This window comes from Neomonachus schauinslandi, chromosome 9 (genome assembly GCF_002201575.2).
Source record: "Neomonachus schauinslandi chromosome 9, ASM220157v2, whole genome shotgun sequence".
NCBI classification, from domain to species: domain Eukaryota; kingdom Metazoa; phylum Chordata; class Mammalia; order Carnivora; family Phocidae; genus Neomonachus; species Neomonachus schauinslandi.
This window is the reverse complement of record NC_058411.1, coordinates 115,853,278-115,880,133: the sequence shown is the minus strand read 5'-3', so window position 1 is coordinate 115,880,133 and position 26,856 is coordinate 115,853,278. Positions and strand designations below refer to the sequence as shown.

The following is a 26,856-nucleotide window of genomic DNA, read 5'->3' as shown; positions in this document are numbered from 1 at the left end:
CTCAAAGGGGAAAAACTGAGAGCTTTCCCCCTAAGGTCAGGAACGCGGCAGGGATGTCCACTATCACCACTGCTATTCAACAAAGTATTGGAAGTCCTAGCCACAGCAATCAGACAACAAAAAGAAATCAAAGGCATCCAAATTGGAAAGAAGAAGTCAAACTCTCACTCTTTGCAGATGATATGATACTTTATGTGGAAAACCCAAAAGACTCCACCCCAAAACTGCTAGAACTCATACAGGAATTCAGTCAAGTGGCAGGATATAAAATCAATGCACAGAAGTCAGTGGCATTCCTATACACCAACAACAAGACAGAAAAAAGAGAAATTAAGGAGTCGATCCCATTTACAATTGCACCCAAAACCATAAGATACCTAGGAATAAATCTAACCAAAGAGACAAAGGATCTGTACTCAGAAAACTATAAAATACTCATGAAAGAAATTGAGGAAGACACAAAGAAATGGAAAAACGTTCCATGCTCATGGATTGGAAGAACAAATATTGTGAAGATGTCAATGCTACCTAGAGCAATCTACACATTTAATGCAATCCCCATCAAAATACCATCCACTTTTTTCAAAGAAATGGAACAAATAATCCTAAAATTTGTATGGAACCAGAAAAGACCCCGCATAGCCAGAGGAATGTTGAAAAAGAAAAGCAAAGTTGGCGGCATCACAATTCCGGACTTCCAGCTCTATTACAAAGCTCTCATCATCAAGACAGCATGGTACTGGCACAAAAACAGACACATAGATCAATGGAACAGAATAGAGAGCCCAGAAATGGACCCTCAACTCTATGGTCAACTAATGCTCAACAAAGCAGGAAAGAATTTCCAATGGAAAAAGACAGTCTCTTCAACAAATGGTGTTGGGAAAATTGGATAGCCACATGCAGAAGAATGAAACTGGACCATTTCCTTACACCACACACAAAAATAGACTCCAAATGGTTGAAAGACCTCAATGTAAGACAGGAGTCCATCAAAATCCTAAAGGAGAACACAGGCAGCAACCTCTTTGACCTCAGCCGAAGCAACTTCTTCCTAGAAACATCGCCAAAGGCAAGGGAGGCAAGGGCAAAAATGAACTATTGGGACTTCATCAAGATAAAAAGCTTTTGCAAAGCAAAGGAAACAGTCAACAAAACCAAAAGACAACCGACAGAATGGGAGAAGATATTTGCAAATGACATATCAGATAAAGGGCTAGTATCCAAAATCTATAAAGAACTCATCAAACTCAACACCCAAAGAACAAAGAACCCAATCAAGAAATGGGCACAAGACATGAACAGACATTTTTCCAAAGAAGACATCCAAATGGCCAACAGACACATGAAAAAGTGCTCAATATCGCTCGGCATCAGGGAAACCCAAATCAAAACCTCAATGAGATACCACCTCACACCAGTCAGAATGGCTAAAATTAACAAGTCAGGAAATGACAGATGTTGGCGGGGATGCGGAGAAAGGGGAACCCTCCTACACTCTTGGTGGGAATGCAAGCTGGTGCAGCCACTCTGGAAAACTGTATGGAGGTTCCTCAAAAAGTTGAAAATAGAGCTACCATATGATCCAGCAATTGCACTACTGGGTATTTACCCCAAAGATACAAAAGTAGGGATCCGAAGGGGTACGTGCACCCCAATGTTTATAGCAGCAATGTCCACAATAGCCAAACTGTGGAAAGAGCCAAGATGTCCATCAACAGATGAATGGATAAAGAAGATGTAGTATATATATACAATGGAATATTATGCAGCTATCAAAAGGAATGAGATCTTGCCATTTGCAACGACGTGGATGGAACTGGAGGGTATTATGTTGAGTGAAATAAGTCAAACAGAGAAAGACATGTATCATATGATCTCACTGATATGAGGAATTCTTAATTGCAGGAAACAAACTGAGGGTTGCTGGAGTGGGGGGTGGGGTGGGAAGGATGGGGTGACTGGGTGATAGACACTGGGGAGGGTATGTGCTCTGGTAAGCGCTGTGAATTGTGCAAGACTGTTGAATCTCAGATCTGTACCTCTGAAACAAATAATGCAATATATGTTAAGGAAAAAAAAAAGAAGAAGAAGAAGAAGGTAGCGGGAGGGGAAGAATGAAGCGGGGGAAATCGGAGGGGTAGACGAACCATGAGAGACGATGGACTCTGTAAAACAAACAGGGTTCTAGAGGGGAGGGGGGTGGGAGGATGGGTTAGCCTAGTGGTGGGTATTGAGGAGGGCACATTCTGCATGGAGCACTAGGTGTTATGCACAAACAATGAATCATGGAACACTTCATCTAAAACTAATTATGTAATGTATGGGGATTAACATAAGAATAAAAAAAAACAGAGGAATGGATAAAGAATGTGTGCATATGTGCGTGTGTGTGTGTGTGTGTGTTTATATTTACATTTACATATAATGGAATACTACTCAGCCAAAAAAAGGACAAGGTCTTGCCATCTGTGACAACATGGATGGACCTAGAAGGTATTATGCTAAGTGAAATAAGTCAGAGAAAGACAAGTACAATATGATTTCACTCATATATGAAATCTAAAAAACAAAACAAATGAATAAACAAACTAAAATCAGACTCAGACCTATAAATACAGAGAATAAACTAATGGTTGCCAGAGGGGAGGGAGATAGAGGGATGGGCAAAATGGGTGAAGGGGAGTGGGAGATAGTCTTCTATTTATTAAATGTACAAAACATAGGAATAAAAGGTACAGCATAGGGAATATAGTCAGTGGTATTTTAAGAGCATTGCATGGTGACAAATGGTAGCTACACTTGAAGATAGCATAACATATACATTTGTTGAAAAACTGTGTTGTATATCTGAAATTAATGTAACATTATATGTCAACTATACTCAAATTAAAAAATAGTAATAAATAAATGGGAATCAAAATGATACTTCTTTTTTAAAAAATGAGGCATTGATTTAACTATTCCAAACACAAATTTTTTTTCTACATAACAGACATATACAGCAGAGATGACAATCCAAAATATGTTTTACAAGTTTCCCAATGATCATAAATGGTACATTTTAGACCTGTTAAAAAGAATGGCACTAAGTCTTTTAGTTCAGTGGCAAGCTCAATGCAACTATTCCATGAATCCTAGAAGATAAAGCAACTACAAAATGTAAAGTCTCAAATATACTTGTTTAAATTTTTCTATGGTGTGGGACTGTTGAAGAACCTGGCATCCTCTCGAGCTGTGAACCAACCAGTTGAGGATGGGTGTTAACAGTGTCAGAGCTCACCAACCTGGTGGTCTTTAGGGCCAGATCCCTATTCACACATTTTCACACAATTCACTTAATTTCATAGCAGATTCTGTGGCCAAATATTTGTCATCTATATGCTGGCAGCTGAGACCAGTAATCATGAAAAAGCAACACAGGGCTGGGAAACATGTTGGGAAACATAATCTCCATGGTCAAGCACGGGTGGGGGATATGGAGATCACATCCCTGCCGACCCCCCTCAGCTTACAAGCTGCATGACCCCAGGCAAAATCCTTATCCTCCCTGAAGTCCCTTCCTTCATCTACCTCTCAAGATTCCTAGAAGGGTCAATAGAACAATGCAAGTGGGCCTCTCTGCACACAAACAGGTGCACTTTGGGCATGCAGATAGGTACATTTCTAATCAGGCCTTCAAACAGCTTCAGAAAAGACAGGTACGCTAATGTAGACAAACAATAATACAATTATTTTATAGCTACATAGTGTCTTCTCACAGCTTTCCCACAGACCATCTTAGCAGGAGCCCTTGCAAGGCTGTGTAGTGAGGGAGATACAAGGTGACAAGGAAACAGCTTAACGGAGGTGTCTGCCTCTGCTGGTCCCTCAGCTACCTCAGAGCATATCTGGAATGAGGACCTCGTGGTCCTGGTCCCCAAGCCTTATTCTGTACTTAGAGATGCCACTTCCAAACATGTCGCTCTCAACAAAACCTTTCTTTTAAATAAATGTGCCTATGGAGGCACAGCAGACAAAGTAGGGAGAGCAATAGTACTCCAGCTCTGGCTGGCCAGTTCGCATGGTCCAACATAATGCCCTCAGCTTTCCCACACACATGCATGCCTAAGTCCTCCTCTGCATGTGCAAGCGTAGCTTTTCCACCACCACTACCACCAACCCCCTTCCTCACAGCCTTGGGGTCCCAGCTCACACCAGGCTGGACAACACAGCTTCCTGAAGGATGAGCCCTGGCGCAAGAGCCAACCCTTCTAATAACATGCTTCATTGCCAACTACAAGGGATAATATCAGTATTAATATCAACAATAATATCATTTTAAAACATCACAGGGGGGACACCTGGGTGGCTCAGTCAGTTTAAGCATCTGCCTTCGGTTCAGGTCATGATCCCAGGGTCCTGGGATCGAGCCCCACATCCGGCTCTCTGCTCAGCAGGGAGTCTGCTTCTCCCTCTGCCTGCCACTTCCCCTGCTTGTGCTTTCTCTCTCTGTGTCAAATAAATAAATAAAATCTTGTCATAAATAAATAAATAAATAAAACACAACACTATACCACAGGGACTGCTGAAGTGAACTGATTCTATCTGCAAACTGAGGTCATGCCATGAAGACCCCTACAACACAAACAAGGAGTGTAGGATGTCAGTCATTTATGTTTGTAACTGGGCTTTCCTTACAGGCTCCACACTAGTGGCTCCACAGTGCCACCTTACATATATTCCAGGGCCTGGAGAAAAGGTGGATAACCCATATGACCTCACTGATACGAGGAATTCTTAATCACAGGAAACAAACTGAGGGTTTCTGGAGTGGTGGGGGGTGGGAGGGATGGGGTGACTGGGTGATAGACACTGGGGAGGGTATGTGCTCTGGTAAGCGCTGTGAAGTGTGCAAGACTGTTGAATCTCAGATCTGTACCTCTGAAACAAGTAATGCAATATATGTTAAGAAAAAAAAAGAAGAAGAAGGTAGCGGGAGGGGAAGAATGAAGCGGGGGAAATCGGAGGGGTAGACGAACCATGAGAGAGGATGGACTCTGAAAAACAAACAGCGTTCTGGAAGGGAGGGGGGTGGGAGGATGGGTTAGCCTGGTGGTGGGTATTAAAGAGGGCACGTTCTGCATGGAGCACTAGGTGTTATGCACAAACAATGAATCATGGAACACTTCATCTAAAACTAATGATGTAATGTATGGGGATTAACATAAGAATTAAAAAATAAAGAAAGAAAGAAATGAAAATTCTCAAAAAAAAAAAAAAAAAGAAAAGGTAGATAACCTTCCAGGAAAAGTGCAGCCTGGCCAAATGTGAAAACCCTTCTACCTCACCTTCACTCTGTTGGTTGGGAAGGATGCAGTGAGGGTGAGAACTGCCCCCAGCCTAGTCCCAGGCAAGAGGGATGCTCTGTGCAACCGTCACCCTGTGCCAGTGCTAGCACTCCCAGTCCTCCTACCTCAGCTTCAAAAGACGGAACCTGATATGAGCGCTGTCCAGATGCTCCCCCTTCTCTTGGGAGGCAGATCCAGAGGAACCAGCCAAGTCTTTGCTCAACAGGGATCCTGCCTCCCACTCAGCTGAGCTCTTGCCCCAAGATTCTTCAGCAGTGATGAACTCTGGATGGCAAATAGGCATGCACCATGACCTGGAAAGCAAGGCTTTGTGGTTATTTTCACAGAAATAGTAGCATCTCCAAAATAAGATTTCATTTCAGTGGTAAGTATGAAATGTGGAATCAATTCTGGTTTTTAAATGGACCACAGACATTTTAGTGCTGTCAAACTGGTGGGAATGGGTCTTTCTTGACATCACAGAACACTTAGCTTAAGGAAAATCATTTGGGGTCATGCATATGATTTGTGGACCTTCAAGAAACATCAGCTTGTTCTGAGTTTGGAACTTTCCAATAAAGCTGTTTCTGGCTCAGACCCACTCCAGTCCATTTCAGTATTTGCTTTCTCCTTGATTGTGCTAGAGTTCTCAGTACCTAGTTGTTACACCTGTCCTGAAGCAGAATGAGGGGTGTAGGCCTACAATTATCTTTCTATAATAGAGCTATAGGGAAGATGGTCTACCTGGCTTTTCCACCCAGCCTATACATGAGCATGAGCAGGAGTGGAGAACATCAGTGCTGGACTAGATGGGCCCAAGAATGGAACCTCTATCTAGAAGAATGATTCAAAAGGAATCATAAACTTTTCTCAAAATTACATGTGGACTTCTTAATGAGGAATTCTTAATCTCGGGAAACAAACTGAGGGTGGTGGAGTGGGAGGGGGTGAGAGGGATGGAGTGGCTGGGTGATAGACATTGGGGAGGGTATGTGCTATGGTGACCGCTGTGAATTGTGCAAGACTGTTGAATCACAGATCTGTACCTCTGAAACAAATAATACAATATATGTTTAAAAAAAGAAGAAGAAGAAGAAGATAGCAGGAAGGGAAGAATGAAGGGGGGAAATCGGAGGGAGAGACAAACTGGAACTAAGGAAACTTCTTTTAGAAGTGGCAAGAAGAAAGCTAATGTCAGTATATCTAGAACAATGCTGTGCAATAGAATTTTCTGTGGTGATGGGCATGTTCTCTCTCCTATCCAGTATGGTAGTCACACATCCTCATGGGCCACTTGAAGTGTGTAACTGAAGACTGAATTTTTAATTTTAATTAATTTTAATTAATTTAGCTTTGAATAATGCCTGTGACAAGTAGCTACTAGGCTGGTCAGTGCAGATGCACAGCATGCTCTGCTCCTAATACCATCAGCTGCATATTCCTGCCCTCAACACCTTGAAAAGAAGGAAAACGTTTTATAAGCAAACCTGACCCATGTTCTGCTCCTCTGTAGGTATGTAGTTTTTGACTTGAGGCACAGCTTGGCATCCCGGGGCATGTTTCTGTGCTCCATGTGCCCAGGACAAATGCTTACACATTATGCTTTTCCAATGAAACATGAGTTCTAAAATAACCTTCATTATTTACCAAGTAATTCAAAGGAAAGCATTAAGGGAATTGATATTTGAAGTGTCTGTTTTCAAAGTTATTTATTAGGAGAAATGGAGAAAAATTAAGTTATCCTCCTGGCTGCAGGGACTGTGCTGGACACTAGGATGTGAGATGAAGAAGAGGCAGGCTGGCAGGCATAACCATGGAACATAAGGCATGTTCTAAAGTATGGGTATGAATGTGTATTTGAGAGCACAGAAGAAGCATTGACTCTTGAGGGAGTTGTGGGGGACCAATGTTTCACAAAGGAGGTGACATTTGAGCCCCTTTGAAGTTGAGTGAGACTGCCCTGGAGAGCCAGAACAGGAGGAAGTTCGTCTAGTCAAAGGGCTCAGTGGGGACTTTTGCAGGAAGACACACCTTGTCATCAGAATCTTCTGGAGGGAGCCAGATTGTCCCTGCACCAGGAGGTGATTAAATCCACATTCTTACACCCTATCTAAATGGGGTGAGTCTTTGGCAAGTGAGGCTAGGAATCCACATGGCATACAAGTACCCCAAAGAATTCTGATACATTCTATAAAGTATGAAGTCCCATCCACATGGTTGCAGACAGGGCTGGAAAGAGGGTGGGCAGCTCCTCAGAGGATGGGAGGGAGGTAAGGGCAGGTAACATGGTAGCCTGCCTGCCAATGCAGGTGCGTGGGGTCAGAGGGTAGAAAAGGAAGAGTCCACGACAATGCCACCAAGTTTGTAATGTGCAGGGAGTCAGTCAGGGGATACTGAGCAAGTGGTTCAGGCTTCCGGAAGTTTGTCTGCAAAAAGAAGAAGAGATGAGCTTGGAAACCGGGGCAGGGCCCTTCATCCTAGGGGACAGAGTTATCCTCCAGATCAGCTCTGCTCAGAGATTCCAGAACCATCCTGTTTGTACCCAATAGGACCTCAAAGTTGCAGGAAGTGGAGGTTCCTCTTAAATCATACATTTTTAAACCTTACCACTAATGACATTTGAGCCAGATAATTCTTTGTTGTGGGGAAGTGTCCCTTAACATCTGTAGGATGTTAAGCAGCATCCCTGGCCTTTACCCTTAAATGCCAGTAGTACCCCTGCCCCAGCTATGACAACAAAAAAATATCTCTGGATGATGCCTTCCTTACCCCTGGTTCAGAAGCTCTGGCCTGGTAAGACGGCCCATCAGAGCTGTGTATATGCATGAATGTGCACATGTGTTATTTAATCACTGCAGGGGTATGCTCAAGGTTATTTGGAAATTCATAAGCCACAGAGTACAACTACTAGAATCATGAATATATCCTACACTGAACTGACAGGGATCTGGCAGAGACCAAACAACGTGTCAGAGAAAAATTCACCTCTCGGGAAGAAATTCTCCAGTATAAGTGCCAAGGGCAATGTTCAGAGCTTTCTTAATTTTATAAGAAGTGGGTGGAGGGAAACTCACCCTTTATCTTGTGAGGAATTTCTCAGCAAAGGAGTGTTTTCTGTAAAGCAGAGGTCTTTTGACCTGGAGTTGAAGAACTGAGGTAAAGAAGAGTGAGACCTGAAAGACACAATGAAGGAAAAAGGATCACCAACACAATGGTGGAGGTGTTCACTGGTAATTGGGGCTATATCCAAGAACATGCCTGAGATTCAGTGATAAATTTTACACTGAATTTTACATCTGAATTGTAAAAAGCTGGAGTTTTAGGAAAGACAATTAGAAACAGCTCTCCTCCCCAGCATAACCATGTTGGCAGTACAAAACAAAAACTCACGTAGGAGACCAGATGCTGTAGGATTGATAATTTTAGGCTTTACCATTCCATGCAGAACTTTTCATGGAGAAAACCATTCAGAGTCTGATGGGCCTTTCTATACTCAGAAAATTCTACTTCCTAATATCACAGTATTTAAATATCACACATTGAAAATATCCTACTGACGGGCACCTGGGTGGCTCAGTTGGTTAAGCGACTGCCTTCGGCTTGGGTCATGATCCTGGAGTCCCGGGATCGAGTCCCGCATCAGACTCCCTGCTCGGCGGGGAGCCTGCTTCTCCCTCTAACCCTCCCCCCTCTCATGTACTCTCTCTCATTCTCGCTCTCTCAAATAAATAAATCTTTAAAAAAAAAATATCCTACTGGCTTCCCATCAAAGACCAAGCAGCAGAAGTCAGGGCCCACAGGGTGAAAATGAAATGATAAAATGGCAAGGAGGGGTCTCTCAGGGGGATGGGAGCCACAAGTGAAGCAAAGCAAAGGCTCACACTGTGTGGGACCCCCTTCCACTGTGCTGGCCTGCACTAGAGGAAGGGCCACCATAAACTTATCCAAATCAGGAGCCTTTAAGATGGAAGTAATTGCACAGGCACAAGAGAACACACAAGCATATATGGGCACCTCATTCAAGGACACATGACGTTTAAAAGCAACCAGCTCTTCGTGGAAAGCTGCAGAAATCATTTTCATTCCTGTTGGGAATATGTCATTTTATACGCAAATACACTGCCTTTCCTTAAGGAGCCCAGGCCACACAGAGCTGCTGTGGATGCCATGAAACACTCACCTGGGCAATAATAGTACTTCAAATCATAAATACAGAGAAAGGAAAGAAAAATATTCCCACCCCCTTTTCTCCTTCTCATTCCAACATGCACCTGTGACAACAGTCAATAAGACCCTGGTTTCATGGGTGAATGAAACCAGGGCCCTGAGCTGTGTCCAACAATACCCACCACTCCACACTGAAGCCAGGAAGAGAGTCTGTCTTGGGCCAGCGATGTGTCCTCTGAGTAGCACCTCTGGGCAGCCCTGTGCATTTATAGGGGAACACAGATGTGAGAGGACTCTGTCCTCAGGAGCTTTAATAGCCAGGGAGACGAGCACAGCAGAGAACAAGGTGTAGAACAGATGCCCTAACTAGCATGCATGAGAGCAGAGGTGGAAGATGAGTTCCACTTGAGGGATTTAATAGTTTCATGCACTTTAGCTGTTAGCTGTTCAAACTGGCTTAAACAATTAGTTGGGTTTTTTAATTTTTCATGTCTCATAACTGTAAATAAAGAAGGGCCTCAGACAGATTTAGATAAACGTCTCAATGAGTCAACTAATATCCAGTGTTTTCTGTTACTCCCTGGCATGGTCTGTTACATAGCATTTCTGGGAAAGGTGACTGTTACCATGCCTCATTCACATTATTTAACCACTCTGAGCTTCCATTTTCTCATCTGTATAGTGTGGATTTAAAGGAAAAACTCAGTAAAGTGAGTCACACTAAATTAGGAGATGTAAATGGTAAGCATAGTTCGGCTTCAATTCAATTCAATTATTTCTATTACACTGTGAGCCTCTTATGAATGGCTGCCATGTTATTTCCATCTTGTTTTATCTGGTACCTTAACTGGTACCCAGTTAAATGTAGGTGCTTAAATACTTAATGAATTAGTTAAATCCCAGTAATCATAGCTTGTTTGCATGAGGTGTCTTTTTGACTCACTGGAACAGTTTTCTAAAGCATTATTAGATCAATAATGTGCTCAGAATCACCACTGACCCTCTGAAGAGCAGAAAATGTTCAAGAGAGTGGAGGTGCTGTTGCTCCTTAGAAAGCACTACCCACAGGTTCTCAGCACAGCTCACAGCAGCACCACATTGTGCAATGCTGAGAATTCACCTTATGGCCATGAAGGAGGAAAATTGGAAAGGGGGAAATGTCAAGAGTACATTTTATTTTCCCTGAGGTGTGCACATCTGGCTCATTTCATTATTTAACATTTCTAATTGCACTTTGTGTACACACAGTGTTTTATAATTGTAGATAAGTGTACAGGGAGTAGTTTCTAAGCTTTTTAATATTTAGTTGTGATTCTAAAAAGCCAGAAATAAAATTAAGTTTTGCTAGGAAATTACCCAGAGACTTCAGGCTATTCCAAATTTAAACTTAATCTGACACTGTCCAGACATTATTTTCGATTGTTCCAAGTCCATTTCTTTTTTGCAAAGAAAAGAAGCTCAGAGAGGGCTTTAGACCCTGTTACTTCACAGGATCCCTGATCTGCTGTCCTGGAAGATAGAAAACTCAGAAACTACATATAGAGAAGATTCAGGATTGCCCAAGAAACACATATTTCGGAGTCATTTTTCTTTCTGACTTAATTAAGGTAGAATATATTGATGAGATCTATATTATTCCTGACCTTTTCTCCTCCTGAAAAAAGAAATCTCATTGACATTTTTCTGACTTCACATCTAAGCCCAGGTGTTTTCAAAATTCACGAAATTCAACAGTATCTATTTTCCCTAGTGTCTCAACAACTCTGTATACATGTGCAAATTTCGTATATGCCTGTAAACTTATAAGCGGGCAATACTTATTTGAATAATTTGGAAACTACAGAAGAGGATAACAGATAAAATGATTGTATATAATTCTGTATTTCAAAGATACCAGCTGTTAACATTTAAAGACTCTTAACTATAGAGAACAAACTGATGGTTACCAGAGGGGAGGTGGATGGGGGGATGGGTTAAATGGATGATGGGGATTAAGGAGTGCACTTGTTGTGATGAGCACTGGGTGTTGTGTGGAAGTGTTGAATCACTATATTGTACACCTGAAACTAACATTACACTGTATGTTAACTAACTGGAATTTAAATACTTTAAAAAATAAAAAATAAAGAACTTCCTTTCGGGGTTTTTTTTTTTTTCCTACATATAAACGAACAGTTTTAAAGTCAGCACTGGGTGTTATATGCAATGAATGAATCGTTGAACACTACATCAAAAACTAATGATGTACTATATGTTGGCTAATTGAACATAATAAAAAAATAATAATAAAGTCAGCTTCAAATATATACATGTCCAGACATACATTCAAACAAATAAATGGCTTCGTCCTCTAATTGTTTAACTTAGATATGTCATTAGCATTTCTGTGTTATTAAATGTTCTTCTACAATCTGATTTACATGTTGGCATCATATTCCATTACATGGATCACCACATTAGGCTTAACCATCCACCTGTTGTTGGAAATTTAGGGAATTTCTAGTTCTTTACTAATATAAGTAACAAACATTATGAGAGTCCTAGTAGATAAGTCTTTGTGTGTGCCTCCAATAGTTTCCTGGAACAGATTCCTAGAAGTGGAGTCACTGGGCAAAAAGTGTCTTGGTGTTTATGGTCCACAGAGAGCCTTACTATGCCTTTCAGTTATGGAAGGGAACAAATCCCTGTCCCCAAAGCCCTGGGTATTAGCCACATTTTAGATCCTGAAGCAGTAATTTTAAACAGCTAGAATTGATTCAGATCCACCATTGTCAAGAAATCTTGCTGCCGTGATTGTAAATAAGCCAACCTGCAAGATGGTACAGTGTGTTGGCAATACCTCCCAGCCCTCCCCTGTCTATAGCAGTTTTCTTAGCTCCAGACACCCTAGTTCTTTCTAGATCCAAACAGTAGTCTTATGGTGCTTATGTCATTTTATTAAGAAAAAAGTATCTTAAAAAAAAGAAAAAAGTATCCAAGAATGTTGAAAAATACTGAATACCTAATATATTAACACTTATGAGAAGATTCACATTTCTAAAGGCCAGACAAGAGACAATGATTAGTGCAAAGGACACGCTGGAGAGGTAGTGGTTTGGTTATCAGTGGTAGAGGAAGAAGTTTGCTCTCGTTCTTTCTCAAGCTCTGTATGATGTAGAGACCATCAATGCAGGACAGAAGCCAGCTCTGCTTGGCAGGGAATGCAGAGCCAGTAACAAGGAGTGCAAAATGATTCCACTGCCTTCCTCCCTCTCTTCCTCTCTCTCTCTGACTCTTGTTTCTGGCCTGTTTTCATACTGGATTCACTGGTCCAAGGTACCTTTCCAGAAGGAAAAAAGCAAACCAGCAGGCTGGGAAAAGTGGGGTTTGCCCCAAAAGTGATCACACAGAAAAGAGCCAAGTGTGTCCATTGAGAGAAAGCAGATCTGAGGAAGGAAAGTGAGCAGGGAAGCTGCCACCCACTCATGTGCCATTTTTTAGGAGAGTTGGGAGGAGACTGTAATTCCTTACAAATACAGTCAGAACTTCAGAGAGTCTATCATTGTTCTGTCCAAGCATAGCCAGGCTTTTAAGTTTAATTAAGTGCAAAAAAGGGAGCCTATAGTCCAGGCTGCTCAGGGGCAATGTTTGTAATCAGTTGTGAGTGAAGAAGTAGAAAACATGATGGCAGTTTCCCACTTCTTCAACCTAACACCCCCACTAGTTATTTTCTGCAGGATTTAAAAAATAAATGCATAAAAATAATGATAAATCTATGCTAATAGGTACATAACATACAAAAATGTAATTTGTGATATCAATAACAAAGAGGGGCAAAACTATATAGAAGTAGAGTTTTTGTATGCAGTTGAAGTTAAGTTGGTATCAATTCAAATTTGGTTGTTATAACTTTAGAATGTCATATCTAATTGTCACTGGAAACACAAAGAACATAATAAAATGTACACCAAAAAAATGAGAAGAGAATCAAAATATGTCACTACAAAAAGTCAACTAAACACAAAGGAAGGCAGTAAAGGAGGAAGGCAATAATGAAGGAAATGAGGGGCAAAAAGCCATAAAACATACAGAAAACATAAAACAAAATGCCAAAAGTAATTCTTTCTGTATGAATGATAACCTTAAATATCAATATACTAAACTCAATCAAAAGGCAGAGTTTAGGGGCACCTGGGTGGCTCAGTCATTAAGCGTCTGCCTTTGGCTCAGGTCATGATCCATGATCAGGTCCTGGGATCGAGTCCTGCATTGGACTCCCTGATCAGCAGGAAGCCTGCTTCTCCCTCTTCCACTCTCCCTGCTTGTGTTCCTTCTCTCACTTTGTCTCCCTCTGCCAAACTCTGCCTTTTTTAAAAAAAAGATTTTATTTATTTATTTGACAGAGAGAGACAAAGTGAGAGAAGGAACACAAGCAGGGAGAGTGGAAGAGGGATTAAAACAGAAACAAAACAAAACAAAAAACATGATTCAACTATATTCTACCAATAACAATTATAAATAATATGCACCAAACATCAGAGCTCCAAAAGATATGAGGCAGACACTGACATAATTGAAGGGATAGATAGTTCTACAATAATGGCTAGAGACTTCAATGCCCCACTCTCAATAATAGTTAGAAATCAAACAAAAGATACATATGGAACTAGAGGCCTTACACAACACTATAAACCAACTGGACTTAAAAGACCTACAGAGAACAATCTACCCAACAAGAGCGAAATTACACATTTCTTTCAAGTACACATGTAACGTTCTCCAGGATAGACCATATGTTATACCATAAAACAAGTTTTAATAAATTTTGAAAGTTTGAAATCATATAACATATCTTTTCCAATCACAATAGAATTAACTAGAAATCAATAACAAAAGGGAAATTGAAAAATTCACAAATATGTGGAAATTAAACAAAACACTCAACCAACCAATGGGTCAAAGAAGAAATCACAAGGGAAATTAGAAAATATCTTCTCTGAGCTGAATTGTGTACACCTCCAACCAAAAAAAAAAAAAAAAAAAAAAACCAAAAAACCTCTCATCTGTTGAAGCCCTAACCCCCAGTACCTTATAATATGACTGTATTTGGAGATATCTTTAAAATAGGTGATTAAGTTAAATGAGGCCATTAGGGTGGGTTCTAGTCCAATTTGACTGGTATCCTTATAAGAAGAGAAACACCAAAGATTCATGTACAATGACAGTGTAAAGGGGCAGTAGGAAGATAGCCATCTAGGAAGGCAAGCATCTGCATGCCAAGGAGAGAGGCATTCGAGGTAACCAACCCTGCCAGCCCCTTGATCTTGGACTTATAGCCTCCAAAATTATGAGGAAATAAATTTCTGTTGTTTAAAACACCCTGTCTGTGCTATTTTGTTATGGCAGCCCTAGCAAACTAATACAGTTTGAGACAAATGCCCTGAGAAAAATGACAATGAAAACACAACATACCAAAATTTATGGGATGAACGAAAAGCAGTACTAAGAGGGAAATCTATAGCTGCATTTACATTTAAACAGAAGAAAGATCTCAAATCAACAATCTAACTTTATACCTTAACAAACTAGATAATGAAGAATAAACTAAACCCAAAAGCTAACAGAAGTAAGAAAATCAAGATTAGAGAGGTGACTAATAAAACAGAGATGAGAAAAACTATAGAGAAAATCAATGAAATCAAAAGTTGGTTCTTTGCAAAGATCAATAAAATTGATACATCTTTAGCTAGATTGACTAAGAAAAAAGAGAAACTCAAATTACTAAAATCAGAAATGAAAGCAGGAACATTACTATTAATTTTACAGAAATAAAAAGGATTATACAAGCATACTATGAATGATTATATGCTAATAAATTGGATAACCTATATAAAATGGGCAAATTCCTAGCTATACACAACCTACCAACACTGATAATGAAGAAAAAGAAAATCTGAATAGACCTGCAACTATTAAGGAAATTGAATCAGTAATCAAAAACTTCCCAACAACAATAAAAAAAGCCCTGAACCAGATTGCTTAGCTGATGCACTCTACCAAATGTTTAAAGAAGAATTAACATCACCTCCTCAAACTCTCCTAAAAAACTGAAAAGGAGGGGACACTCATTCAATGAGATCAGCATTACCTTGATACCAAAACACTACAAGAGGAGAAAACCATACACCAATATCCCTGATGAATACTGATGCAAAAAATCCTCAACAAAATACTAGCAAGTCAGTTCAGCAGCATATTAAAAGGATTATACACTATGACCAAGGTGAATCTATTCCTGTAATTCAAGGATGGTTCAAAATATGAAAATCAATCAATGAAACACTACATTAACAGAGCGAAGGGAAAAAAAACCACATGACCATCTATTGATGCAGAAAAGTATATGACAAAGTTCAACACACTTTCATTATAAAAATATTCAGCAATTAGGAATAAAAGGAAACTACAACATAATAAAGGCCATATGAAAAACAGCTAACATCATACTCAAAGGTAAATAATGAAAGCTTTTCCTATAAGATGAAGAACAATTTGAGGATACCTGTTTTGCTTCTAATCAATATAGTACTGGGAGCTCTAGCCAGATCAACTAGGCAAGAAAAAGAAATAAAATGCATTCAAATTGGAAAGAAACACAAAAATTATCCCTGTTCACAGATGACATGAGCTAATATGTGGAATATTCTGAAGATTACACACACACATGAATGCACACACACACTCACACACACAATTGTTAAAACTAATAAAATGAAATTCAGTGAAGTTGAAAGATACAAAATCAACATGCACCAGGATATTCACACAAATAAAATTTTACACAGCAGTGAAACTGGAGGAACTACAGTTAAACAAAGCAATATGGGTAAGTGTTAGAAACATAATGTTGAGTGAAGAAAGGAATTCATGGAAGAATACATACAGGATATAACTTTTATAAAGCTTACAAACAAGCAACACTAAATAATACATTGTTTAGAATCCATTTACTTGGTTTTAGAATAAATAGAGAGATGGGGAGAGAGAGAAAGAGAGATACACAAGCACACACATACAGGAATTATAAATACAAAATTCCAGAAAGTGGTCCCATATTAGAAAGCAAAGGGATAGGGCAAAACAGGTGCCAACTGGTTTATGAAAATTAAACTTCATAACTTACTGATATTCACTGATATGTGGAATATAAGAAATAGTGCAGAGGATCATAGGGAATTAAAAAAAAATCTTACCGGGAGGAGCAAGATTGGCAGAGGATAGGAGACCTAAATTTCGTCTGGTCCCAGCAATTCAGCTAGATATCAAACCATTCTGAACACCTACAAATTCAACAGGAGATCAAAGAAAAGAATAGCAACAATTCTCTGAACAGAAAAGTGATCAATTTCTGGAAGGTAGGACGTTCGGAGAAGTGAATCTGAGGCGATATTTGGGAAGATAGACCACGGGGGGAGGGAACCTCCATCAGCCAGCCACCAGCAAGTGATAGAGCAGCGGAGCACAAAATCGGAACATTTCTTCGAAGTCTGCTCTGCTGAGGGACATCACTCCAGCGGCTAAGCAGTGGGTGGAACCCTCCCTGGGACGGTATGGTCCCAGGACCCTCAGGGTCACAGAAAGACCAGGGGTGACTGAGTGTGGCAGAGCTCCCAGGTATTGGAGTGGGGAAGCCAGCTGCAAAGACAAAGTCAAGGAGTGGGCTCTCAGCTTGGGCTTGCCATAAACCATATTCTCCAGCACAGTCGGGCCACTACTCTTCTTTGAGCAGGGGCCCAACAAGCAGCAGATACAGGGAGACTCCCCTTCCTCCCCTTGGGGGAGCGGCACAGGACCGCACCACAGGGATCTGCTGGGTTTGGAAACTTCACATGGGGTTGTGTGCCAGAGATAGAAACACTGGGTCACAGGCCAGGTGAGCACAGAGTGTGGCGGAGACCAGGGAGATGGGAGTGATTGACTGCTTTTCTCTGAGGGCTCACTGAGGAGTGGGGCCCTGAGATCTTGGCTCCTCAGAGGCCAGAGATTGGGAGGCTGCCATTTTCATTCTCGTCCTCCAAAGCTGTATGGACAGTTTGCAGGGAATAAAAGCTACCTAGAGCAAACCCAAGCATATTACTCAGCCTGGCCCCTGGCAAGGGCAATGCAATTCCGACTCAGGCAAAGACATTTGAGAATCACTGCAACAGGCCCCTCCCCCAGAAGATCAGCAAGAACAGCCAGCGAAGACCAAGTTCACCATCAATGAGAACTGCAAAACTCCAGCGCTAGGGGAATACAGCACATAGAATTCATGGGTTTTTTTCCCATGATTCTTTAGTCTTTCAAAGTTAATTTTTTTAATTTTCTTTATGTTTTCTTTTTCTATTTCTTTTTTTTTTAATTTTGCTTCTTTCCCTTTTCAACCAATATCTTACCAATTCCTTTTTAGAAATCTTTTTTAATTTTAATTTTTACAGTCATATTATATCCCTTCATTGTATTTAACCTTAATTTTTGTATATATATACGTTTTTCTTTCTTTAAAATTTTGGGATACAGTTTCTTCTAACAGACCAAAATATACCCTAAATCTAGTGTATGGCTTTGTTCTAGTCTCCTGCCTGATCACATTGTCTCCTTTTTTTAAAAATTTTTCTTCATTCTTTTGCAACCAAATTCTTATCAAATCCTTTTTTAAAATCTTTTTTAATTTTCATCTTTACATTCATATTCCATCCCTTCATTGTATTTACCCTTATTTTTGTATATATATGTTATTCTTTCTTTAAAATCTTGGGAGGCAGGTTCTTCTAACAGATCAAAACACACCCAAAATCTAGTGTGTGGCTCTGTTCTATTCACCAGCCTGATCATATTTTTTTTTCTGCCTTTCTTTTCTCCCCGGGTTCAGGTTTCTTCCGATTTGCTTAGTGTACATTTTTCTGGGGTTATTGTTACCCTTTTAGCATTTTGTTCTCTCATTCATCTATTCTCCTCTGGACAAAATGACAAGACGGAAAAAATCACCTCAAAATAAAGAACAAGAAGCAGTACGGACTGCCAGAGACCTAATCAATATGAACATTAGTAAGATGTCGGAACTAGAGTTCAGAATGACAATTATAAAGATACTAGCTGGGCTTGAAAAAAGCAAAGAAGATACTAGAGAATCCCTCTTTGTATAAATAAAAGAACTAAAATCTAACCAAGTTGAAATCAAAAAGGCTATTAATGAGGTGCAATAAAAAACGGAGGCTCTAATTACTAGGACAAATGAGTCAGAAGAGAAATTAGTGATAAAGAAGACCAAATGATGGAGAATAAATAAACTGAGAAACAGGAAATAGAGAGTTGCTGGAGTGGGGGGTGGGGTGGGAGGGATGGGTGGCTGGGTGATAGACATTGGGGAGGGTATGTGCTATGGTGAGCACTGTGAATTGTGCAAGACTGTTGAAACAGATCTGTACCTCTAAAACAAATAATGCAATATATGTTAAGAAAAAAAAAAGAAGAAGATAGCAGGAGGGGAAGAATGAAGGGGGGGAAATCGGAGGGGGAGAAGAACCATGAGAGATGATGGACTCTGAAAAACAAACTGAGGGTTCTAGAGGGAAGGGGGGTGGGAGGATGGGTTAGGCTGGTCATGGGTATTAAAGAGGGCACGTTCTGCATGGAGCACTGGGTGTTATGCACAAACAATGAATCATGGAACACTACATCAAAAACTAATGATGTAATGTATGGTGATTAACATAACAATAAAAAATTAAAATAAAAATAAATAAATAAATAAATCTTTTCAAAAAATAAAATAAACTGAGAAAAAGTGAGATAAACAACTACTGGATCACAAGGGCAGAATTCGAGAGATAAGTGATACCATAAGATGAAACAATATTAGAATAATTGGGATCCCAGAAGAAGAAGAAAGAGAGAGAGGGGAAGAAGCTATATTGGAGCAAATTATAGAAGAGAACTTCCCTAATTTGGGGAAAGAAACAGGCATCAAAATCCAGGAGGCACAGAGAACACCCCTCAAAATCAAGAAAAACAAGTCAACACCCTGACATCTAATAGTAACACTTACAAGTATCAGAGACAAAGAGAAAATCCTGAAAGCAGCTTGGGACAAGAGGTCTGTAACCTACAATGGTAGAAACATTAGATTGGCAGCAGACCTATCCATGGAGACCTGGCAGGCCAGAAAGGACTGGCATGACATATTCAGGGCACTAAACGAGAAAAATATGCAGCCAAGAATACTATAACCAGCTAGTCTGTCATTGAAAATAGAAAGAGAGATAAAAAGCTTCCAGGACAAACAAAAACTAAAAGAATGTGAAAACACAAAACCAGCCCTACAAGAAATATTGAAAAGGGTCCTCTAAGCAAAGAGAGAGCCTAAAAGTAACATGGACCAGAAAGGAACACAGACAATATACAATAACAGTCACCTTACAGACAATACAATGGCACTAAATTCATATCTTTCAATAGTTACCCTGAATGTAAATGGGCTAAATGCCCCAATCAAAAGACACAGGGTATCAGAATGGATAAAAAAAGAAGACCCATCCAAATGCTGTCTGGATATGGCTCCATCCATGTTAGACCCAAAGACACACCTAGACTGAAAGTTAGGGGGTGGAAAACCATTTACTAGGCTAATGGACACCAAAAGAAAGCTGGAGTGGCAATCCTTATAAAAGACAAATTAGGGGCACCTGGTGGCTCAGTCGTTAAGCATCCGCCTTCGGCTAAGGTCATGATCCCAGGGTCCTGGGATTGAGCCCTGCACCAGGATCCCTGCTTCATGGGGAAGCCTGCTTCTCCCTCTCCTACTCCCCCTGCTTGTGTTCCCTCTCTCATTGTGTCTCTCTGTCAAATAAATAAAATCTTAAAAAACAAAACAAAACAGACAAATTAGATTTTAAACCAAAGACTATAATAAGAGATGAGGAAGGACAGTACATCATACTTAAAGGGTCTATCCAACAAGAAGATCTAACAGTTTTAAATATCTATGCCCCTAACATGGGAGCAATCAATTATATAAGCCACTTAATAAGAAAATAAAAGAAACACATATACAACAATACAATAATAGTGGGGGACTTTAACACCCCCCTCACTGTAATGGACAGATCATCTAAGCAAAAGATCAACAAGGAAATAAAGACTTTAAATGACACACTGGACCAGATGGACGTCACAGATATATTCAGAACATTCTATCCAAAACCAACAGAATACACATTCTTCTCTAGTGCCCATGGAACATTCTCCAGAAGAGATCACATCCTGGGTCACATATCAGGTCTCAACTGGTACCAAAAGATTGGGATCATTCCCTGCATATTTTCAGGCCACAATGCTTTGAAAGTAGAACTCAATCACAAGAGGAAAATCGGAAAGAACTCAAATACATGGAGACTAAAGAGCATCCTACTAAAGAATTAATGGATCAACCAGGAAATTAAAAAAAGAATTAAAAAAATTCATGGAAACAAATGAAAATGAAAACACAAGTGTTCAAAATCTTTGGGATGCAGCAAAGGCAGTCCTAAGAGGAAAGTATATAGTAATACAAGCCTTTCTCAAGAAACAGGAGAGATCTCAAATACACAACTTAACCCTCACCTAAAGGAGCTGGACAAAGAACAGGAAATAAAGCCTAAACCCAGGAGGAGAAGAGAACAATAAAGATCAGAACAGAAATCAATGAAATAGAAACTAAAAGAACAGTAGAACACATCAACGAAACTAGGAGCTGGTTCTTTGAAAGAATTAATAAGATTGATAAACCCCTGGCCAGACTTAACAAAAAGAAAAGAGAAAGGTCCCAAATAAATTAAATCATGAATGAAAGAGGAGAGATCACAACCAACACCAAAGAAATACAAACAATTATAAGAACATATTATGAGCAACTCTATGCCAGCAAATTAGACAATCTGGAAGAAATTGATGCATTCCTAGAGACGTATAAGCTACCAAAACTGAACCAAGAAGAAATAGGAAACCTGAACAGACCTATAACCACTAAGGAAATTGAAGCAGTAATCAAAAATCTCCTGAGAAATAAGATCCCAGGGCCAGGTGGCATCTCAGGGGAATTATCCCAAACATTTCAAGAAGAATTAATACCTATTCTTCTGAAACTGTTCCAAAAAATAGAAATAGGGCGCCTGGGTGGCTCAGTTGGTTAAGCGACTGCCTTCAGGTCAGGTCATGATCCTGGAGTCCCTGGATTGAGTCCCGCATTGGGCTCCCTGCTCAGCGAGGAGACTGCTTCTCCCTCTAACCCTCCCCCCTCTCATGTACTCTCTCTCTCTCTCATTCTCGCTCTCAAATAAATAAATAAATCTTTAAAAAACAAAAACAAAAAATAGAAATAGAAGGAAAACTTCCAAACTCATTTTATGAGGCCAGCATTACCTTGATCCCCAAACCAGACAAAGACCCCATCAAAAAGGAGAATTACAGACCAATATCCCTGATGAACATGGCTATAAAAATTCTCACCAAAATACTAGCCAATAGGATTCAACAGTACATTAAAAGGATTATTCACCACGACCAAGTGAGATTTATTCCTGGGCTGCAAGTGTGGTTCAACATCCACAAATCAATCAGCATGATACAATACATTAATAAAAGAAAGAATGAGACCCATATAACCCTCTCAATAGATGCAGAGAAAGCATTTGACAAAATACAGCATCGTTTCTTGATTAAAACTCTTCAGAGTGTACAGATAGAGGGTACCTACCTCAATATCAAAAAAGCCATCTATGAAAAACCCACAGTGAATATTCTCAAAGGGGAAAAACTGAGAGCTTAACCCCTAAGGTCAGGAACATGGCAGGTATGTCCACTATCACCACTGCTATTTAACATAGCATTAGAAGTCCTAGCCTCAGCAATCAGACAACAAAAAGAAATAAAAGAAATATTATATAAGCCACTTTGCAGATGATATGATACTTTATGTGGAAAACCCCAAAGACTCCACCCCAAAAATGCTAGAACTCATACAGGAATTCAGTAAAGTGGCAGGATATAAAATCAATGCACAGAAATCATTTCCATACACCAACAACATGACAGAAGAAAGAGAAATTAAGGAGTCGATCCCATTTACAATTGCACCCAAAACCATAATATACCTAGGAATAAATCTAACCAAAGAAGCAAAGAATCTGTACTCAGAAAACTATAGAATACTCATGAAAGAAATTGAGGAAGACACAAAGAAATGGAAAAACATTCCATGCTCATGGACTGGAAGAACAAATATTGTGAAGATGTCAATGCTACCTAGAGCAATCTACACATTCAATGCAATCCACATCAAAATACCATCCACTTTTGAGCCGGGAGCAAGATGGTGGAGGAGTAGGAGACCTGGATTTCGTCTCCTCTCAGGAATTCAGCTGGATAGGGATCAAACCATTCTGAACACTTACAAACTCAACAGGAGATCAAAGAAGAGAATAGTAACAACTCTCTGAACAGAAAAGCGACCACTTTCTGGAAGGTAGGACAAGCGGAGACGTGAATCCGAGGCAATATTTGGGAGGATAGATGGCGGGGCAGGGGCCTCTGTCGGCTGCCTCTGGCAAGTGATAGAGCCACGAAGCACAAAATCGGAACTTTTAGAAGTCGGGTCTGCTGAGGGACGTCACTCCGATGGCTAAGCTGGGGGTGGAACCCTCGCAGGAGAGTGTGGTCTCAGGACCCTCGGGGTCACAGAAAGACCAGGGGTGCCTGAGTGTGGCAGAGCTCCCAGGTATCGGAGCAGGGAAGCCGGCTGCAGAGACGGAGCTGAGGTGCGGGCTCTCAGGTCAGGGTTGTCATAAACTGTGATCCGCGGCACAGTCGGGCCACTGCTCCTACAGCAGGGACCCAACAAGCAGCAGATCCGGGGAGACTTACCTTCCTCCCCCAGGAGAAGTGGCACAGGAGTGCACCACAGGGATCTGCTGGGCTTGGAGACTCCACACGGGGTCGTGTGCCAGAGATAGAAACACTCAGTCACAGGCCGGGTGAGCATGGAGTGCAGCCAGAGATCAGGGAGATGGGAGTGACTGACTGCTTTTCTCTGGGGGCTCACTGAGGAGTGGGCCCTGAGTTCTCGGCTCCTCCGGGACAAAGACTGGGAGGCTGCCATTTTCACTCTCGGCCTCCAAAGCTGTAGGGAAAGCTTGCAGGGAACAAAAGCTCCTGAGAGCAAACCCGAGCAGATTACTTAGCCCAGACCCGGCAAGGGTGGGGCAATTCCAACTCCCGCAAAGACATTTGGGAACCATGGCAACAGGCCCCTCCCCCAGAAGATCAGTGAGAACAGCCAGCCAAGACCAAGTTTACTCATCAATGAGAATGGCAGAACTCCAGCGCTAGGGGAATAATGCACATAGAATCCATGGCTTTTTTACCATGATTCTTTAGTCTTTCAAAGTTAATTATTTTTTAACTGTCTTTTTTTTTTCAATTTTTCTTTTTCCCTTTTCAACCAACATCTTATCAATCCCTTTTTTAAAAAAGATTTTTTTCATTTTTAGAGTCATATTCTATCCCTTCGTAGTAGTTACCCATATTTTTGGCATATATATATATGTATATATATATGGTGTTCTCTCTTTAAAATTTTGAGATAGTTTCTTCTAACAGATCAAAATATACCCTAAATCCCTACTGTATGGTTTTGTTCTACTCTCCTGCCTGATCACATTCTCTCCCTTCTTTTTTTTCTTTTTTTTTTAATCTTCTTCTTTCTTTTTTCAAACAACTTCTTATCAATTCCTTTTATAAAATTTTTTATAATTTTCATCTTTACAGTCATATTCCATCCTTTCATCATATCAACCCTTATTTTTGTACATATATGTTTTTCTTTCTTTAAAATTTTGGGAGGCACTTTCTTCTAACAAACCAAAATACACCCAAAATCTAGTGTGTGGCACTGATTTTTGTACCAGCCTAATCATATTTCATCATATTCTGGGTTTTTTTGTTTTGTTTGTTTTTGTTTGTTTTTATCTTTATCTTTTTTTTTTCTTTTTCTTTTTTCTCTCTTTCCCTCTCTTTTCCCCCTGCTTCAGGTCTTTTCTGATTTGTTTAGAGTATATTTTCTGGGGACGTTATTACCCTGTTAGCATTTTGTTCTCTCATTCACCTATTCTCCTCTGGACAAAATGACAAGATGGAAAAAATCACCTCAACAAAAAGAACCAGAGATACTACCGACTGCCAGGGATCTACTCAATACGGACATCAGTACAATGTTGGATCTAGAGTTCAGAATCATCACTTTAAAGATACTAGCTGGGCTTGAAAAAATCATGGAAGTTATTAGAGAAACCCTTTCTGGAGAAATAAAAGAACTAAAATCGAACCAAGTCAAAATCAAAAAGGCTATAATAAGGTGCAATCAAATATGGGGGCGCTAACTGCTAGAATAAATGAGGCAGAAGAGAGAATCAGTGAGATAGAAGACCAAATGATGGAAAATAAAGAAGCTGAGAAAAAGAGAGATAAACAACTACTGGATAATGAGGGCAGAATTCGAGAGATAAGCGATACCATAAGATAAAACAACATTAGAATAATTGGGATCCCAGAAGAAGAAGAAAGAGAGAGAGGGGCAGAAGGTATAATGGAGCAAATTATAGCAGAGAACTTCCCTAATTTGGGGAAGGAAACAGGCATCAAAATCCAGGAAGCACAGAGAACCCCTCTCAAATTAATTAAAATAGGTCAACACCCCGACATCTAATAGTAAAACTTACGAGTCTCAGAGACAAAGAGAAAATCCTGAAAGCAGCTCGGGAGAAGACATATGTAACCTACAATGGTAGAAACATTAGATTGGCAACAGACCTATCCACAGAGACCTGGCAGGCCAGAAAGGACTGGCAGGATATATTCAGAGCAATAAACGAGAAAAATAGGCAGCCAAGAATACTATATCCAGCTACGCTGTCATTGAAAATAGAAGGAGAGATAAAAAGCTTCCAGGACAAACAAAAACTAAAAGAATGTGCAAACACAAAACCAGCCCTACAAGAAATATTGAAAGGGGTCCTCTAAACAAAGAGAGAGCCTAAAAGCAACATAGACCAGAAAGGAACACAGACAATATACAGTAACAGTCACCTTACAGGCAATACAATGGCACTAAATTCATATCTTTCAATAGTTACCCTGAATGTAAATGGGCTCAATGCCCCAATCAAAAGACCAGGCTATCAGACTGGATTAAAAAACAAGACCCATCCATATACTGTCTGCAAGAGACTCATTTTAGACCCAAAGACACCCCCAGATTGAAAGTGAGGTGGTGGAAAACCGTTTACCATGCTAATGGACACCAAAAGAAAGCTGGGGTGGCAATCCTTATATCAGACAATTAGAATTTAAACCAAAGTCTGTAATAAGAGATCAGGAACGACACTATATCCTACTTAAAGGGTCTATCCAACAAGAAGATCTAACAATTGTAAATATCTATGCCCCTAACATGGGAGTGGCCAATTATATAAGGCAATTAATAACAAAAGCAAAGAAACACATTGTCAACAATACAATAATAGTGGGGGACTTTAACACCCCCTCACTGAAATGGACAGATCATCTAAGCAAAAGATCAACAAGGAAATAAAGACTTTAAATGACACACTGGACCAGATGGACTTCACAGATATATTCAGAACGTACCATCCCAAAGCAACGGAATGCACATTCTTCTCTAGTACCCATGGAACATTCTCCAGAATCGATCACATTCTAGGTCATAAATCAGGTCTCAACTGGTACCAAAAGTTTGGGATCATTCCCTGCCTATTTTCAGACCACAAAACTTTGAAACTAGAACTCTATCACAAGAGGAAAGTCGGAAAGAACTTAAATACATGGAGGCTAAAGAGCATCCTACTGAAGAATGAATGTGTCAACCAGGAAATTAAAGAAGAATTAAAAATATTCATGGACCAATGAAAATGAAAACACAACTATTCAAAATCTTTGGGATGCAGCAAAGGCAGTCCTGAGAGGAAAGTATATAGCAATACAAGACTTTCTGAAGTAACAAGAAAGGTCTCAAATACACAACCTAATCCTACACCTAAAGGAGCTGGAGAAAGAACAGCAAATAAAGCCTAAACCCAGCAGGAGAAGAGAAATAATAAAGATCAGAGCAGAAGTCAATGAAAGAGAAACCAAAAGAATAGTAGAACAGATCTACAAAACTAGGAGCTGGTTCTTTGAAAGAATTAACAAGATTGATAAACCCCTGGCCAGACTTATCAAAAAGAAAAATGACCCAAATCAACAAAATCATGAATGAAAGAGGAGAGATCACAACCAACACCAAAGAAAT

The 26,856-nt window shown here is 40.1% G+C and overlaps 1 protein-coding gene across 1 annotated transcript in view; it reads right to left on the bottom strand.

Moving 5' to 3' along the window:
- OCA2 (OCA2 melanosomal transmembrane protein) overlaps positions 1–26,856 on the bottom strand; it is a 518,586-nt gene that overhangs the window by 438,507 nt on the left and 53,223 nt on the right. Inside the window, exons 2-3 of the mRNA XM_021680470.1 lie at positions 8,405–8,503; positions 5,456–5,644 (exon numbers count right to left, since the gene is read on the bottom strand). Coding sequence (XP_021536145.1) covers positions 5,456–5,644; positions 8,405–8,503 — 288 coding nt within the window. The remainder of the gene's footprint in view (positions 1–5,455; positions 5,645–8,404; positions 8,504–26,856) is intronic.